The sequence below is a fragment of the Siphateles boraxobius genome, unplaced genomic scaffold (genome assembly GCF_051911475.1).
Source record: "Siphateles boraxobius isolate OS27281-9 unplaced genomic scaffold, OSU_SipBor_1 56, whole genome shotgun sequence".
NCBI lineage: Eukaryota > Metazoa > Chordata > Actinopteri > Cypriniformes > Leuciscidae > Siphateles > Siphateles boraxobius.
Window position 1 is genome coordinate 10,447,820 of NW_027509182.1, and position 18,529 is coordinate 10,466,348.

Below are 18,529 nucleotides of genomic sequence, written 5' to 3' on the forward strand. Positions count from 1 at the left end.
AATCAGCGAACAGAGGGAGTGGCTGAGAACGATGACGTTGATTTCGACGTTATTTTGAGTTGTAGTTCAAAATAAGAAAGATGCGAGCGAAGCCATTCGGTCGTTGTGGCAACGCTGCCGAATATCAAGAAGTTAAAGCCGGAGCAAGAACAATCTTTGCTTAGTTTTGTGTTTATGGCCATCCTCCCACGGGGTTCGGGAAAAGACATATGTCAAGACCAAACGTCAGCGATTGGTTATGGCAGATAGAGTGACTCTGGGCAGATCCAATAGTTTTAGACTTCAATAGAATACCCGCCTACAAGGAAGTTAACGCTTGTCAATGGAGCGGTGCCAGACTCTCTGTACAAATGAAATGTACGAGAGTCTGGTAGAACCAGGCTACAACTTTTCCTCTTCTCAACATGGACTCTGTGTTCCCGGGGGCGGGGTTTATGTACATTTTAGGGTTGCTGATGTCACTAAACCTGGGAGGAATGTCATGTAGTCCCTACCAGCCATTTGTTGTAGTCCTTTTCTCTAAAAACAAATATCTCTCTTTGCTATGCTCAAACAGCAACATTCCACACTAGCTAAAGTTAGAAAAGTGAAATTGTGTTTTACCACCCCTTTAATTGCATGAAATGGCATTTGTTAAACCTTTCAATGAAGTTCATAATATAAGATTTGACTCAGGAAATAGGAAAATTGTTTTTATGGCACAAAATTATAAGCAATGTTACAGTCCTTAATAATTCTTCAGTAAAGTCAATTAGAATGCAGCACTACACAGACACGATCCAAAATTACATACTGAGTAGAAATAATAATAAAAGCTACTGCTCCGGCATACTTCAGGTGCAAACCCTATGATTCTTTATAGTGTTATTTGCTTTATATTTTAAAACGGAGACACAAATATATCTAATGCTTGCTGACAGTGATGTCAAAGAACTGAAACTAAAATCACAATGATAAAACTCGGGAAAGAAAAACAGACATGTGACTGATTAGTGATTTAGAGGAAGAGATGGATGGCATTACATTTACAAATGAAAATTTGAAGTAGGCACATGTTTATTTAGTAAAGACAACACAGCTTCTTATTCAATTGAGATGAAAGATGTAATCTAAGAGGAAAAGGTAATAAACATTGCCATTATGTCTATATGTCATGTCATGTCAGCCATGATCAAAGTCCATTTAAATCTGAAACAGCAGCTAGCATTTAAATGGTAAATGTCTATATTAAACAAAGAATAGTCCATTTAGCTTGCATCAATAACGATAAAAAAACTCTTTCAACTACAATCTTTCTATATGAGAGAGAATAATGCCTTTACAGAGAGAGAGAGAGAGATCTGCAAGGAACTGCTTCAGAAAGTCAGCTTATGTATTGAAAATAACAAAACAATAACCGTTTATAAAGGATGTTGTTGTTGTTGTAATAATAACACGCCAAACTAATTCTAAATCATCACAGTCAAAAAGTAAATCCTGTGAAAATGGTATGATTTAATCTCTTAAACAGGTTGATCAATGCAGGTGTTTACTAAAATTAACATAAAAGGATTTACTTATCAAAGACGCTAATTCAGAAGTCTGCAATAATTTCTGTGCGACCTCTGTAGGTATAAATAAATGATTAGTATTCATTTACAAACTGGCAACCTGTCCATATTGCACATAAATGGTGACCAGAATCACCAACTTACAGGAAAAGTTTTCCCAAAATTTTGATACTCCTGTCTTTATTTACTCACCCTCAAGGTTGAGGTTTTTTCTTCAGCGAAACTTATTAAATTTAACAGAATAAGGAGGATGCCCCTTTCATAAGCTGACAAAGCTATCAAAAGACAATAAATCGCAATTAAAAACCATAATAATAATCTATATGACTTATAAGCTATATTTTATATCTTGTGAAGCCATGCGACAGCATTGTACGTGGAAAAATGCAGAATTTAAAAGCATAGTTCACCCAAAAATTTTAATTCTGTCATTAATTACTCGCCCTCATGTCCTTCCAAACCAGTCAGACTTTTGTTCATCTTCAGAACACAAATTAAGTTTTTTAATGAAACCTGAAAGATTTCTATCCCTCCACTTAAAGTTTGTGACACCAAAACTGACGCTACAAAAGGTTCATAAAAAGATTGTAAAAGCAATCCAAATGAATAAAGAGGTTTAATCCAATATTGTTATATATGATGAACAGATTTAATCTAGATTTTCATTAAACATTGATCAACATACATACATAGAGCACATTGAATATGGTAAACAAAACTCAACATTACTACACATAATGCTTGCGCGTCAATCAAGTATCATATTTTGTTTTACCATATTCGATGTGCTCTATGTATGTGCATTAATCAACATTTATATCTGAATAAAAGCCTAAATTTAATCGGTTCATCATATAAAGTGTTCGTGTCTCTAAAGAAGACTTGGATTAAACCACTCAATTCATATGGATTATGTTCACAATATCTTTTTGTTGCAATGCATGAAAGTTTTGGTTGTGTGGACTTTCAATAGAAAGGCTAGAAGGATGAGAGAATGATAAAAAGATCTTAATTTGTGTTAAGTCTTATGGGTTTAAGGCGACATGACGGCGAGTAATTAATGACAGAGTTTTCATTTTTGGATGAACTAATCCTTAAATCATCGATGACTGAAAATCTGCCCCTGCACCACAGCTGTAAAATCTAAAATCTTAGACTCACGCATATTCAGGCTTCAAACATGTCTAGGTTTGACAAGGTTTTTTTTGTTTTGTCTTGTAGAACAGTGTTTTGGATATTTCCCTAATCAACTCATTAGTAGAGACTTCAGAACCTGAAATAGGTGCCGATAAAATAAAAAGGGTGCAGTGTTTTTATATGGGCTACTGCAAAAAAAAAAAAACTTCTGTGGAAGAAATTCACACGGGTTTTGATATGACATGAAGGTGAGTAAAAGATGCGTTTCAATTTATCTAAGGATGGACTACTTTGTTAAGAAACTGTTTCATTAACCTCAAATAGTTTTTACATGACCTTTAACTGTGATTTGGACAATTAAGGAGAACAAATGATTTTGTGAACCACACCAAATCTGTATTTTTGTCAGGAATTGTAAATTGTTGCACATATGCCGTTTAGTGTTGGATGCACTAGCTATAACTAAAAGTGGGATGGACGTGTAATCTCAGTGAGACTGGACCGTGGCAAAATGCATCTCAAAATAAGGGGTGTAAAAATCCACCTCTGTGATATACATCAGAGAAAACAGATCCCATAACCACCAGTGATTGAGATAAAGGAGTCGTTTTCTATCAGACTCGTAGAGCGCCGCGTCCAATGAGCTCTGTGGTGTCGTTATCCGAGGGGTGACCCTCCTCATCATCAGTACCTTCATCCGAGTCCTCTACGGGTGAGCAGTACTCGTCGTCCTGCGGTGTGTGTGGCAAGCACTGAGCGGAGGTTGTGACCGTAGCCGCGGCTTCGGTGGACGCTACTGTGGAGGCGTAGTTGGGAGGCGGGCTGGAGGAGGAAGGGGACGCGGGGTTGGAGGACCGGAGGAGAGGGGTGCGTTCAGAATCAGCCTCACTGAGCGCGCCTTCCTCTTCCCCGTCAACCTCACGCGGCCCGGCCTCTTCCTCCGAATCTGAGGACTCAGAGCATTCTGGGTTGGGACGGGTCACGCGCTGCTTGCACACTGGGCAGGTTTTCTTGGTTAGGGTGAGCCAGGGGTCCACACACTTGCAGTGGTAAGCTGAATGATGGAAGCAAAAATAATCATGTTATGGCATTCTGAACAGGGACAAAAATGAACTCTATAAAAAAAATATGCATGTCATTTCGCTGTTTTCTGCATATATGAGAAAACAATGAATATCATTTCCTCCCTTGCTGTACCAAATTCAAGCCAGACACATAGCCGCTCGGGGTGGGCGACATGACCATAATCTTATATCACGATATGAGTCATTTTATTTCACGATAATGATATATATATATACATACATATATCACACTGTAGTTATTTTTGCTTTAAATAAGGTCTTTATGATATACTATATTTTTTATAATACTAACCCTAGTAAAAAAATAAAGAACTGAACTGAAACATTTAATTACTTTCACTTTAACTTCAAAATCCATACTTTAGATATGCTTATTAGAGAGAAAGGATAAAGACAACACACTAAAACACACACACATTGCTCACACAGATGATGGAGCAACTCACTTACCATGTGAACACGGCAGCACTCTCAGCTTATCTCCCTCTTCATATTCATCTAGGCAAATCGCGCACACATCATACTCGTCACCTGAGAAAAATATGCCATTATTGAAGTGTTAGATGTTCCAGTAAAACAATCATGCTTGCTATCAGAACCCATCAGTGAGTTTTCTTTGTTCGAGTGTGTGGTGCAAACTCCTACATATGAGATGTGCTGACAATTCAGTGCTGTTTATTATCATCTTTAGAGCAGCCAAACATGATTTTATGAAAATCATGCAGTTTAATGCATTTCTTTAGCTATGCTATGGAATTTTTCTTAGACTCCAACTCATGTTTGGTTTGCAAACCTGACCATATGTTGAACTGGACCATCAGTAAAAATTGTGCATTACAGTAAAAGTGTTTTTGTTTGAGGAGGCAAAAACATTTCATAAAAAGCATCCAACAGATGTGCTCATGCTCTTTTGCTCACCCTTAACAAACTTGTGAGTGGGGATTTTCTTCAGCTGTTCTTTGGAGAGTCTGTTTTTCCGAAGTCTCTTCCTGTGCTGCACGCACCGCACAACCTGGACCAGTTAGAAGGAAAAACATATATTATCACCCACCAATGAATATACCATCGGCTTTTTTACAAATCCTACATAGCTGCCTACCTAGACAACATTTTTTGGCATCATAAAGGCACTCCGGATGGGAAACTATTCCAATCAGTAGAAAGCCTAAAAGCTGCAATCCTCATTCACTGTAATTGAAAACATCTAGTACACTACTAAATCTTCTCTTTTTGTGTTCCATTAGAAAAAATAAATAAAAGTGGGTTTAGGTGAGTTGACCATGTTCATTCTATGTGACTTTCATAATATAAAAAATACTAGTGTAAGAATATACACAGATAGCATATCATATTATTATTACAACATATGTGGAAAAATCTAAATAATGTTCTTGACACCTGTAATTCCATGCATGATTGTTGTACACATTTAGGGGTTTATAAAGAAGTCATGGCAGCACTGACCAGTATGACGACCATGACGATGATGATCATGCCGACGACTCCAGTGAAGGGGATGAGATAGTAGGACAGAGGAAAGGAGAACTCGGGCTTCAGAATCACAAAGGCCCTGCAGCAACAAAAGTTACACACACGATAACATACATCAAACAACCTGCAAGCTGAATAAAGTCATTCAAAATGTGTGTGTATACCACTTGGAAGTCTGGACATGTTTGGACATTATTGTTTTTTTCTTCTTCTTAATAAGTGGATGACTTGGAGATTTTAGTTAAAGAAAAGCAAACAAGCCCTTTTCACTGGAACTTATACTGTAAACTACCCAAAGAGTTTGAAAGTATTCAAATATAAGATTTTTTTTATTTATTTGTTGATGGTCGCTAAATAATTACCACACCAGGGCTGAACAGTGCAGGCATTTCACTCGCATTTGCAACTAAAAATAGATGTGTGCGAACTATAAAATGTATTTAGGAGTACATAAAAAGCAGGTTCCTGCGGTCTTTAAAAATTCAGTTTTAAGTATCTTAAATGGTGTAACAAAAGTCTTAATTATCATTTGAAGAGGTCATTTTGGGGTTTAATGTGATTATTAAGTATTTCAAAAGGCGATGATTTACATAAAAAAAAAAGTGAGATCTGCACTTTCAAAGTAAAAATGTTGGTTTGTGGTTTTAGCGCAGTTTGCAATCAATGAATACTGTCCATTTTAGCCAAGAGATTGCTTATGATCTACTGTTGATGAATTATGCAATTGTGAATTATGTATTCTTTATATGTATATATTACAATGTTTCCTTTATGGTGTTTGTTTTATAATCTTTTAGATAGTTGTAAGAGCGCATATTTTATCTCACTCATGTGTTTGAACGATGATGGAAGTAATAAAGACATTTCAAAATAAGAGTCCCTGTGTATTTTGGACTTGTTTACAATAAAAGTCCCACATTATGTAGAAATTTCGGTATTTCGGTAACGGTATCTGGCATTTAACTCAATGTTTAGAGTATACAGAACTCCATAGTTGTTAAATACATTTTGAAGCAAAAATATCAGTAAGACTAGTGTACTTTTTGTATTCAAATAAAATAAACCATTTTGTCAAGTTCTCCTTGTATCCCTATATTAAGGGAAAACAAATGATTTGATATATTTTCATTGTGCCCCTACAGTTTTTTGTGTGCTCCTACATTTTTCAAATGAGGAGCACACTTGCTCAATGGGGGAAAAAAGTGCGTGCCCTGTACATGTCCATTTTTGTTATTTCATAGCTTTTATTCTCACCCTTTCTCTGGTATGATAAAGCTGCGCAGTATTTGAGAGGCATAGTAGCTCGTAAACACAGAGGGAATCTCGATATCATCCGCGATGGTGTCTAAAAAGAAACAAAACAGATTGCGAGGATGATAAAGTATGTGTCTCGCAACAAATGTCTCAAACCATTTTGAATAGGACTGTATTGAAATTTGCAAAATTCGAAAGAAAGCAAAGTAGACTTCAAACACCGGTCATTTAATATGTCCGCCACCACTTATATGTTAATTTATTAAAAATGTTTCAGTTACACTTTGTTTCGATAGTGCACTTCAGACATTCAACCAACAATAAGTAACTTTGCAACTACATGTCAACTAACTCTCATTAGAGTATTAGTAGGTTAGGGTTACTTGCAAAGTTAGTATATACTAGTCAGTATAATGTCTGTTGAGGAGCATCAAAATAAAGTGTTAGCAGATATTAAACAGACAGTCTACTAATACTCTGCTAGTTGACATGTAGTTGTAAAGTTACTTATAGTTTGTAGTGGACAACCGAAATAAAATGTTACGAAGACGTCTAATCTGATTTTCAGCAATCAATAAGAGTGTAGTATTCTCAATAACATTTCACACACACTCAGCACAGAAAACTAGAAGTGCACAGATTCTCTGTGGGCCTAACGATGACAAATAGCATTAAACAAACCTAGATGCACAGAGTTTATTTCCCATAATTGTTCAATACAAGCAGTGCATGTATGTGTGTCAATCTCACCATTGCTGGATCCCATACTGAGAAGTGAATTAGAGAACATGTTGTGAACTATGGCTGCACTGTAACCGGCCTGCTGTGCATGGAGCACCTATAAGACCCAAAAAACAAAACATAAACAATATTGCTCACTTTTTCTGTTGTTATTTATCGTCTAATCAAAGTGTGGATGCATGACATTTCTTTGGCCATATCAGTCTGCGATATAATTAGCACATTATGTACATTTAAACAATATACTAGTTATTTATTAGAATAGCCTTGCTGTGCATTAACCTTGATATCAAAGTTACAGTCATAGCGTCGAATGAGGACAATGTATTTTGTAGTGCTGTTTGTAGTGGGATCTGAGGGTGTGGGAGAAACTGGAGGAGGATCTATAGGTGTGCAAGCGTTCTGAGGACGAGCTTCAACCAGCACACCCTGGGAGAGAGAGAGAGCGAGAGAGAGAGAGAGAGAGAGAGAAAGAGAGATAGAGAGAGAGAGAGAGAGAGAGAGAGAGAGAAAAGTCAGTCACGCTAATGCTAGTTGGTTACTGGGTTAAATATACAGAAGCAGGGATTCATTACCATGAGTCCATCTTTTGGCAGGGGAGAGCCAAAGAGAGAAGGCAGATCTTCAAACAGCATGGAGGTCATGTTACTGTAATGCTGCATGGATAAAATAGAGTCCATTAGCAAATGCAGTATAAACATCATAGAGCAATCAAACAAACCACATTATTAAATTAATATTGATTGTAAAAAGGTGAAGCGTGTGGATTTCATGCAACCAAATACTCCAAAAATGTACTGTGCCAGATACAGTAGTTGAAATGTCTATAAAACTAATAATTGTGAAACCAGACACTTACAGCATATATATATGCATGACCAGGAGAGGGTGCCAGAGTGAAGCATAAGACGAGGACCGGGACGCCCAGTCGAGTCCCCACACACACCATCCTGAATTAGGCTGGGCCCTGATGAGGGGCGATGAAGAACTGCATATAGATTCATGAGTTTACAAACTTTAACAACAAAGACCATATTGTTCAGTGAGCAATGTCTAAAGAAATTAGACAAAGAAAAGTATGAAACAGTTCAATCTGTTAAATACATACAGTATATCACTTTTTTTATATAGCTTTACACTATAAAATAAATATTGACTTACAAATTGATTCTAAGACAGCACATATCAACTCAATATTAAATAATAAAACATTTCTGCCCTCAGGATGAAGTCATGACTATCAGCAGTTTTGTAAGTGCCTGATCTGTGCTAATAATAACATGAATGGAACCATGAATGATTTTATCTGTTTGATTTATATTACTGCAACAACCCACTAATGAGCTTTTAAAGTCGCTGATGAAACTGAACTTTCCTTCTATTTTGTGGAAAAAACTTGGAGTTTAGTGGACTAAATGACTAAAATCCAGCATACGTCACCAGAGAGGATTTGTGACATTTTGATTATACATTATCATTTAATTTTTTTTTATGAAAACATGCACAGATGAATTATTCACAATACGATATATAGATAGGGTGAATTTTCATTTCATGCCGACTTTTTAAATAGTTTCCTAATCCTATTTAAACAGCATTCTAAACTAATAAAAAAAAAATAACTTGCAATATGGCTAAGTGCGATTATTAAATTGCAAAGGTTGCGGTTTAACTAAATAAATGCGCTGGATGTTTCAGAGTGAAGAGCGGTACAGTGCATTTACACATGAGCAGCTCATTATACACCAGTGTTTGCAGTGTCTCGATTCGCAGTAAATGCTGCTCAACACACACTCCATCTCTGCATCTGCTCTGACTTTGGGTCACTTTAACCTGCATTTAAAAACGTACCCGCCATCTTCACATACTTGTAATGAGAAGTGATTAAAGTAAAATTACACTCTACTCAGCTTTCCAATAAATAATTCATCTTGCCTGTAAAACACACTGAGCACATTGAGCAATTTCAAGTGGTACTACACTGAGAGAAACTTGCTGTTTAAATGAGTCACGGGAAGTGAAACCGACTACAGGAAGAATAAGCCTAGCCTGGACATACAGAAACTAGCCTATAAACTTAAGACTAATCTCTCTAGTTCAAATTCCAATAACACAGGCTTAATGCAAATGTAAAGATCTACTTTTTCACCAATACATAAACATGTATTGGTGAAACCACAATGTAAGCATTCATTTCACTTCAATAAAAAACAATAGATAAGACATGTATGTAAGGTGTGCCTGAGAGTCACCCAACATGTTTAGTATCTGGTGGCTCATATGAAGACAATTGGTATATTTGTGTTGGCATACAAAACAGGCATACACTTTTTCAGATGTTATTCTGCTACAATCAGTCTGTGAATGTTGTCACTAAATATACTCAACAAGAGCCATTCAGCGATTATTTTTTACCAGCCTATTAATGGTAGTGGAATTTTTGGTAACACTTTATTTTACAGTGTCCTTGTTACATAATTATGTTACATGTACTTACCATAGTAACAACAGTAAATTATGCATAATTACATGCAACTAACCCTCAACCAAATCCTAACCCTACCCTAACCCTATAGTAAGTACATGTATTTGCTTAATATTACTCAGTACTTAAATATATAATTACACTGTAACAATGACACCTTAAAATAAAGTGTAACCGATTTTTTTAATTGAAGATTTAACATCAGTTTGCTATTTAATCATCAACATTATTCTAAGAATAATAGTGTTAATCTCCTAATGCTTATTGCTTACAATACCATGGCCTTATTTTTCTGTTAGTGTTGACTGTTGACTTCAAGACAAGACATGTGACTTGCTTTACGCATTTTATTGCCAAGCCCTACATAATTATGGGGAATAGTAAAACAAAATAGAAGTTTTTCGCACAAGTCAGTACTCATAGATCAGTAAAACTAGTAATGTTTTAACAGACTTTATCGCTATTGAGCAACAGCACTGACTGTATAACCAACAATTACAACTTAATTACAACCCGTGAGTCCTTTAACTGACACACACAGACATCAAACAGGGACTAAAATAAAATCTCCAAATTCCACTGTGGTAACTTAACCATGATAATGTACGAAATATAATAATTGCGTCATGAATCGATCAAACCTCGACTTGGAGGAAGCTAACGTTACTTCCCAACTCTTTCGGTCTCATTGAATAAACTATTTCTGAAAAAACTAATTATATTTGGAAATTACATAGTAGCGCTACAGTGTTGTTTGTAATGTAACAATGGCAAGGTGTCAGATAGTCTGTAATTATTTACTCACTGTACAAGCGACTGCCAGCTACCTGGCTAATCACTCGTATTCCTTAGCGGACAGCTAACTTAGTCCTCCACTCGCGTCGTTGCTTTGATTCAGCTGTAATCGTTGTGACACGGCGCTTATTCTTCCAAAATATCCTTCTCGAAGCTAATAGCTCATTGATTTGTATCGGTTTCTCAGGATGCTTGGTTGATTCCACTCTTCGTGGAACTACGATCTCACGTTTGTTTACAATTCTGCAAGGCCAACAGGAAGTGCGAGAACTGCAAGTATCGCGATATCGCTGACTGAGATTTCAAATGAGGGTGCGCGGATCCAGGATTCATTCTTTCAGTGGCAAATGTTCAAAAAAAAAGTTAAGAAAACGTTTAAATAGGGCAAGGATTTAAAATTGTAGTAAATATAAATAACCGGGAGAATTACACTTATACACACAGTTATACACACGATTTTGTTTGAAGGGTAAATAAAGGGTAAACCATCAGCCAGTGAAGAGACGGGGAACACGATTTGCCTTCAGCACAACTGATTCTGAATCTTTATTTTGAAACGTTTTTATGTCATTACAGTAGGCTTAAATACATTTTAGCATCATATTTGATCCATCTAGTCATGGTCAATGACCCAAAATGATGACTAGCCAGTGTAAATGGACAAAATATGTTAGATACAGATGAGATGAGATACATATGCTTATTAGAGCTCAATGCAAACAGACGGAATTCAACACCTGTATATTAAAGACACAATGTACACTTAAAACATATCCTTAACCAAATTTATTTAAAACAAAGCAACAGAACAGTTACAAGAAACAACTACTAGTTTAAGGACATGCAGTCTCATGACTTAAAATAAACACGATTAAAATATCCATGGAGTCAAAACTACCAATTATGTCAAGGCAATAAATATGACTCTTTTAATCAATGGAAATGCAAATGAAACCTATAATAAAACCAAATGTGTTTTAACAGATAACTTATATTAAATAGAGCTAATAGAGATCACCATGCCAAAATACACAGGGATTTGCTATATTAAACAACATGTTTCTGTTTATTCTAATAATGACCTTTAAAAACACATTATTTGGGACAGTAATATAGAGTTCAAAGCATTTTTGAACAGTGCGCTTGTACTGTGGCAGTTCTGGACTGCCTTTATGTGCATAAATTCATCTTTACCAAACCCTGCTGTTCATGTAAAACATTGTCATAGGAGTAAAATACTGTTCCATCACCCAACTGCTCATATACACACACACACACACACGCCTCTCACACACCGGTGGCGCTGCCAGCTCCTTCTTCCTCGCCTTTCTTCTGCCTTTTTTTGGCTCGGATCTCGTTCATGGCTTCCTCAATGGAGCGAGTGTCTCTCTTATTGGCCACAGGAACTGTAACAAAGAGTAAACACACATGGTAAAAAAAAAAAATTCAAGGCAAAGATTACATATTTTTGGTCACACTTTAAATTAGGGTCCAATTCTCACTATTAACTAAGACTTTTGCCTCAATAGACTAAGGTAGTGGTTAAGTTTAGGTATTGGGTAGGATTAGGAATGTAGAATGCTTAAAAAGGCATTAATATGTGCTTTACGAGTACAAATAAACAGCCAAAATCTAATAAAAACCAAAATGCTAATACGCAGCTAGTAAATAGTGAGAAATGGACCCTAAACTAATGTGTTACCCATGTTTCTACCTGGCAGTAACATGCATCTCCTGTGACCACTTGTAATTGATTGAATCTGAAGGACTTTTGAAGATTTTACGTCATTTGCTACACCACTGTGTGTTAAAAATCTCCCCAGTTTCTATATTTAAAGGGGTCATGACATGAGAAATCAAATTTGCATGGATTTTTTGACACATAATGGTCTTTGTACAATTAAAACATCCTGCAAGTTTCATAGCTTAAAATTCTCCTTATTACTGTAAAAACAATGCATTTATTTAATCAAGCTCCAAAACCGGCTTGTTTTGATATTGTGTGACTTCTGACATCACACATCTGCATATGACCGCTTCCAGAGCAAGACATCAATGAATCATCATCATCAAACATCATGACACCCCAGGCCCCGCCCACTGGCATTCAGTCGCTTAACGGCTGAGACTTTATCTACACTGGATGTGAGCATTGGGTCAAATGCAAATAAAACACATTATAATGACTGATGCCGTCTACACTGGACTTCAGTTTCTGACATAATCCACACACTTGAGTCTGTCGAGAACAGGACAAGTGAAAGAGGGTTCACTTCTTTTGACACGCCCAGTTTAAACAGCTTATTTGCATCTCTGTGTGCCTTATATTATGAGCTTTGGGCAGTCACAGAAACACAGTGTTGTAGAAACAGTAGTTTCAGTGTTTGTGGGGGAAAATGTCAGATGGGGACGGAAAATGCATCAACTGCAGCGAAAAAGAGTTTTATTCATACATTTATAGTGCAAAGTGCTTACAGAGCACTGAAGATATCAATGAGCTGAAACGTCTGCTTGCTCGTGTATACCGGTTTTTAATTCTCATGCACTTTGCACGATGCAACTCATAAAATAAAAAATGTTTTGTTAGACTTCTTCAGTCTGTACTGGATTCGGTGTGGAGCCAACAACCTTCTTACTCGTTTTCAAGTATTCCCTTGGTCTGCGCACCTGAAGCAAAACAATTTCTTGTCTATTTGGAGCACAACATTTTTTTCTAGTTTACCTTTATAGTACGAAAAGTCCATTCAGGAAAAACTTGATGGTATAGTCAGCAATATATAGAGGATGCACAATTTTAGAGTCTTTTTATAACAATATCACATGCTGGCTTCATCCAATCAGTGGCACTGACACAGCAAATATGCCAAGAAGAATGTTTAACCTGGGGTTTAGGAGTGTACATGAGTGTATATGTTTAACCTGGGGTTTAGGAGTGTACATGAGTGTACATGTTTAACCTGGGGTTTAGGAGTGTACATGAGTGTATATGTTTAACCTGGGGTTTAGGAGTGTACATGAGTGTACATGTTTAACCTGGGGTTTAGGAGTGTACATGAGTGTACATGTTTAACCTGGGGTTTAGGAGTGTACATGAGTGTACATGTTTAACCTGGGGTTTAGGAGTGTACATGAGTGTACATGTTTAACCTGGGGTTTAGGAGTGTACATGAGTGTACATGTTTAACCTGGGGTTTAGGAGTGTACATGAGTGTACATGTTTAACCTGGGGTTTACGAGTGTACATGAGTGTACATGTTTAACCTGGGGTTTAGGAGTGTACATGTTTAACCTGGGGTTTAGGAGTGTACATGTTTAATCTGGGGTTTAGGAGTGTACATGAGTGTATATGTTTAACCTGGGGTTTAGGAGTGTACATGAGTGTACATGTTTAACCTGGGGTTTAGGAGTGTACATGAGTGTACATGTTTAACCTGGGGTTTAGGAGTGTACATGAGTGTACATGTTTAACCTGGGGTTTACGAGTGTACATGAGTGTACATGTTTAACCTGGGGTTTAGGAGTGTACATGTTTAACCTGGGGTTTAGGAGTGTACATGTTTAACCTGGGGTTTAGGAGTGTACATGTTTAACCTGGGGTTTAGGAGTGTACATGTTTAACCTGGGGTTTAGGAGTGTACATGTTTAACCTGGGGTTTAGGAGTGTACAGTCTGAAATAGTAGCTTATCAATAACCAGGATTACAAGTTCTAATTTTATGACTGTTTTAGTGTATTGTTGTAATGTTTAACTCTTTTTCCTAGTTTAGAGCCTAATAACATCTGGCAAAGGGACTACCAATGAAAACTAGCCTTCGGGCTAATTTACATGTACATTTATTCCTTTAGCTGACGCTTTTATCCAAAGCGACTTACAATTGCTATATGTCAGAGGTCGCACGCCTCTGGAGCAACTAGGGGTTAAGTGTCTATAAGTAAAGCAGTCTATGGTTTCGATCCATCAACCTCTGGGTTATAGGTCCATTACACTTCCGCTTCTCCACTCATTTGGGTACATTTACATTTAAGAATGTTAATTAATGTACACAGTCCCTTTTCTAAAATAAATTCATTCATTAAAAAAAATGTAATTGTCAACCCCAGGTAAGCCATGAGCAGTGTGAAACGTGACGCAAGATAACCTAGGATTACATGTACCCAGGGTTAACTAATTCAAGTGTCAAATGCACTAAATGTGCTATACTTCACTCGTTAGTTATTTAGGGGACACAGAGCTGCGTGATATAGATTTAAAGTGTTTTTACTAAGTGTTAAGATCCTTTAAATATATACACACCACAGCCATATGCCTGGTTGGCTTCCAGCGTGTGTGCGGCGTCTTTAGCAGCAGACGTTCCTATCAGATGGCTGTATTTGTCTCTGTAGTTTGAGTTGGGCGACGCTGGCCTCTTCACACTGTGACTGGCTGCTTCCATCTCCAGTGCAGCCTTTTCCTGAAGAGAGTGCAGTAAAACATGTAAATATGTGTTCGAAGAAGTAGTAAAATACAGGATATCCAATTAGACAGATACTTCCCAACAGAAATATTAATGCATAACAAAGCTCTATAAGATAAGGAAATGACTTTCTCTGCTTATCTGAGGTTTTGAAGCCTAACAGACTGCTGCTCTTGCACAGTATTCTTTATGGACGTCCTCTTACCTTTAGTCGACGCCTCTCCTCGGCTTTCTTCGGGTCCCACTCCTCACCTTTGCGATAAGCCTCCAGTTCTTCATCTGATGGTGCAAACTCCTTCAAAACCAAACACACTAAGCATTAATACAGTGTTCGTTAATTTAGGATAGAGACGAACTGGTTTCTCCTGAGATTTTTTTTTCTTTCACTACTGTCACACCTGAGATAGTTTTTAGGGGTGTAATTATACCCTCATGTCACAATCACGACACGATTTTATTGCGATACTTGAAGACATATGGTAAACAAAAAAAATGTACTGTTGATTAAAATGCTAAAATTTGTATTACATTGTGTGTGTAAATGAATAGGCTTGGATTTGGTGCTGGTAACCCAATGTACAGGACAATAGTGACACCATAATAAAAATATTCATGATTCTTAAGCTGAAAATACAGAGTTATTTAGACGAATCTGCTTGCTAGTCACTGAATAGATATATTTCAAATAATGTTGGTCACTTTTTTCTGGAAACATCAGACATTTGGCAATATCAGGACCCACAAATATCCCCCCATTGCAGCATTATACATTATATATAGCAGTGTAATCTAGTACTGAGAGACTTAAACTCTGAAAACTAGATTTTTTTTCTCACATAGTAATTTTTATTTTGGGTGAACTATACACAATAAATATTGTCACTATCCACGATACATATTGTTGCATTTTTTGTATTGTGATATATTGTGACACGATATACTGTATTGTTAAATCCCTTTTGGTTTGGTCAGTTAGGGTTTACATTTACATTTATGCATTTGGCATTATTGCTTTTCAAGGTACACATTTTACATTCTTATCAGTTCTTAGTTCTTGCTTTCCCTGGGAATCGAACCCATGATGACCTTGGCGTTGCAAGCGCCAATATAGTTACATTATTTATGAATTTTGCTTAATGTACAGTTTAACTGTTTATCGCTATGAAGCCGCTTTGAAAAAATCTGTATAATATGGTACGCTGTAGAATTAAATGTAAATACATTTATTATTATTTTCCATTTTTATTTTTTTTAGAATTTTTGGCATTTTTTTTAAATGTCAGTATTTTTATTTGAGTTATTTTTCCACATCAAGTTAAAATAAATAAAAATGAGAAATTCTGACATTAAATAATTTTAAGTTTTTTTTAATATATTTAATTTTTTGTAAACATTTATTTTATTTCAAGCAAAAAATAAATGTTAATGGTGTTAGTTTTTATTTCAGATAGCTATAATAACTCTGGTGAGAACAGAATTAAAATCTTTCGATATAAAGTATATTAAACATATTAACAAAGATCCTCTGGAGAGAAAGTTGTCTTCAATACTTACCTTTTTAAACAGCATGACGTATCTGCTCTCTTCATCCTCACCAAAGGAAAAGGACGACAGCCCTGCGACCTCGGCCACATCATGTCTGAGAGAAGTGGAGGTGTTAGCATGAATGGTACTGTACACCAATCAAAAAAACAACCGATGGCTTACTTATAGTTGTTTCTTAAAATTAAACTATAATAGCAGACTGCTTTTAAAATAAATGCATTTTAACATTGATTAGTCACAGCTGGTAATGTTACTGACTCGGAACAAATCTTATGCCATTCTGAAGGGCATAAAATTTAACCCTAATCTAGGAATTGAACTCGATAATCGAAAGTATCTGCAGTTTGCAGAAGACCTCATCATGTCTTGAAATTTATAAAAAAAAAATACAGCGTAAAGGACGATATCATTCTGTTTATTTTAAGCGTGAGCCGCAGACAATATTTTTCATTTCCATTTAGTTTAAAGTCAGCATGAAACAAAAGTTGTGATAGTATTTTCCTACCTTATTGTGATGTATATTTTGATTAAAGATTTACAAGGGCACATGCATCTAAAAAAATTGCTATGTGCATGGATAAATCATTTATAATAAATACTGCAATATTACATAAAGCATTAAGGACGACTAATTTTATGTACTAAAATGAGAAACAAAATGAACAGAAAATATATGAACATATTTAAACAACAATAATAATGACAAAAACACATACATTACTAAAATGTCAACTACATTTAAAATGTAAACGGAAAAATATTAAAATAAAGGCCAATTCAAAATATTACTTAAAAACTATAATAGTATAGGCTATCAATGATACTAAAATGACACTGTGCCGAACTCACAATATGCTCCTCTCAATCTTTCCCATTGGGTTATATTTCTTCTTCTGCAGTTTGCTGTCCTGAATGAAGTCAGACACCTCTTTCTCCATCTAGAGCAAAAATCACACTCATTTTCATGAACAAAAGCTTACGATGTCATAGGCTCCTGTTTATGTGAGACAAAGAAAGGCAGTACCTTTCTCCTAAACTCATTTTTTTTCCTCTTCTCATCCTCCTCGAGCTTCTTCATTCTGGCTGCTTGTTCTGCACAATAAGAACAAAAATAATCAGAATATACAATAAAAATTACAAATATTATTTATACGCAAGACCTGTACGTGCACCGTTGGAATTGTTAGTGAACAATTTATTGTTAGTAGACAATTTATTGAACATTGTAAACATTGTTTATGAAATTGCTGTGGCTTTAATATTATTTAAGCTTAAATATTATTGTTGAGCTGCTATATTGCAATAGATTATTCGTGTTTTTAAGACACACTTTTAAGCAAATGTACAGCTGGCCTATTTATAAAACAGTTTAATACCAACCACAAAAGGCATCAACAAACCAGATATGACGTCGAGAGGATTTTTCAACGACAGATGACGTATATAAGTTCATGTATTATTTCTCAGGCGCTGATTGGTTATATTTATTGCAGAGTTAGTGTCGCAGAGGGCACTCGGATATTTGTTTATTTCCACTTGAAAATCTACAAGCATTCTCAGTTTCATATTCTTAGCTACAAGGAAGTGTATTTGTAGAATTAAAACTTTATACCTCTAGCTTTCCGTCGGCTTTCTTGGTTGTGAACGGTTGGAGGCTTTTCCATCGAGCTCAAGATCGAGCCCAGGAGGTCCGCCATCTTTGGACTGTCTAATTCTGACCGGAAACTCGCTGCATGCTGCATTCTTGAAATTGCATTCTGGGTAATGTGGTCCAACCAACGGATTTCACAGTGACGTACTTAAATCCAAATAAATGGGCTCAATCTAAAAACACCTAGGCGTGCGATGAATAGTCATAGTTGAGCAAATGCTTGCTACATAAGTTTTTATCACGTAGGAACTTTTAAAAAACTACAAAAATGCTTTTGATGTTATGCATATTATTCAGACAGTATTTCGTTTATTCTGCTCATTTATTCACGTATTGACTCTC

General features: G+C 36.1%; 2 protein-coding genes across 2 annotated transcripts; both read right to left on the reverse strand.

Moving 5' to 3' along the window:
• Window positions 1-679: 679 nt before the first annotated feature.
• On the reverse strand, window positions 680-10,834 carry rnf167 (ring finger protein 167). Its single transcript, XM_077206701.1, has 10 exons — window positions 10,549-10,834; window positions 8,118-8,246; window positions 7,834-7,914; window positions 7,541-7,687; window positions 7,268-7,355; window positions 6,518-6,608; window positions 5,237-5,342; window positions 4,691-4,784; window positions 4,223-4,303; window positions 680-3,741 (listed from the first exon to the last, which is right to left on the reverse strand). The coding sequence occupies exons 2-10, from the start codon at window positions 8,205-8,207 to the stop codon at window positions 3,302-3,304; spliced, it is 1,218 nt and encodes a 405-aa protein (XP_077062816.1). The 5' UTR covers window positions 8,208-8,246; window positions 10,549-10,834; the 3' UTR covers window positions 680-3,301.
• Window positions 10,835-11,054: 220 nt separating this feature from the next.
• Window positions 11,055-18,285, reverse strand: spag7 (sperm associated antigen 7). Its single transcript, XM_077206731.1, has 7 exons — window positions 18,149-18,285; window positions 17,561-17,628; window positions 17,386-17,474; window positions 16,546-16,630; window positions 15,197-15,286; window positions 14,832-14,988; window positions 11,055-11,944 (listed from the first exon to the last, which is right to left on the reverse strand). Exons 1-7 carry the CDS (start codon window positions 18,276-18,278, stop codon window positions 11,826-11,828), a joined length of 738 nt encoding a protein of 245 aa, XP_077062846.1. The 5' UTR covers window positions 18,279-18,285; the 3' UTR covers window positions 11,055-11,825.
• Between the last annotated feature and the right edge of the window lie 244 nt (window positions 18,286-18,529).

Coding starts and splice junctions, on each gene's coding strand:
- spag7 (XM_077206731.1), bottom strand. CDS start 18,278: ATGCAGCATGCAGCGAGTTTCCGGTCAGAATTAGACAGTCCAAAGATG. Junction 16,631..17,385: donor AAGATTGAGAGGAGCATATT/GTGAGTTCGGCA, acceptor CACTTCTCTCAG/ACATGATGTGGCCGAGGTCG. Junction 11,945..14,831: donor CAACCAGGCATATGGCTGTG/GTGTGTATATAT, acceptor TCTTTGTTACAG/TTCCTGTGGCCAATAAGAGA.
- rnf167 (XM_077206701.1), bottom strand. CDS start 8,207: ATGGTGTGTGTGGGGACTCGACTGGGCGTCCCGGTCCTCGTCTTATGC. Junction 7,356..7,540: donor ACTGTAACTTTGATATCAAG/GTTAATGCACAG, acceptor TGGGTCTTATAG/GTGCTCCATGCACAGCAGGC. Junction 6,609..7,267: donor CAGTATGGGATCCAGCAATG/GTGAGATTGACA, acceptor GTTTCTTTTTAG/ACACCATCGCGGATGATATC.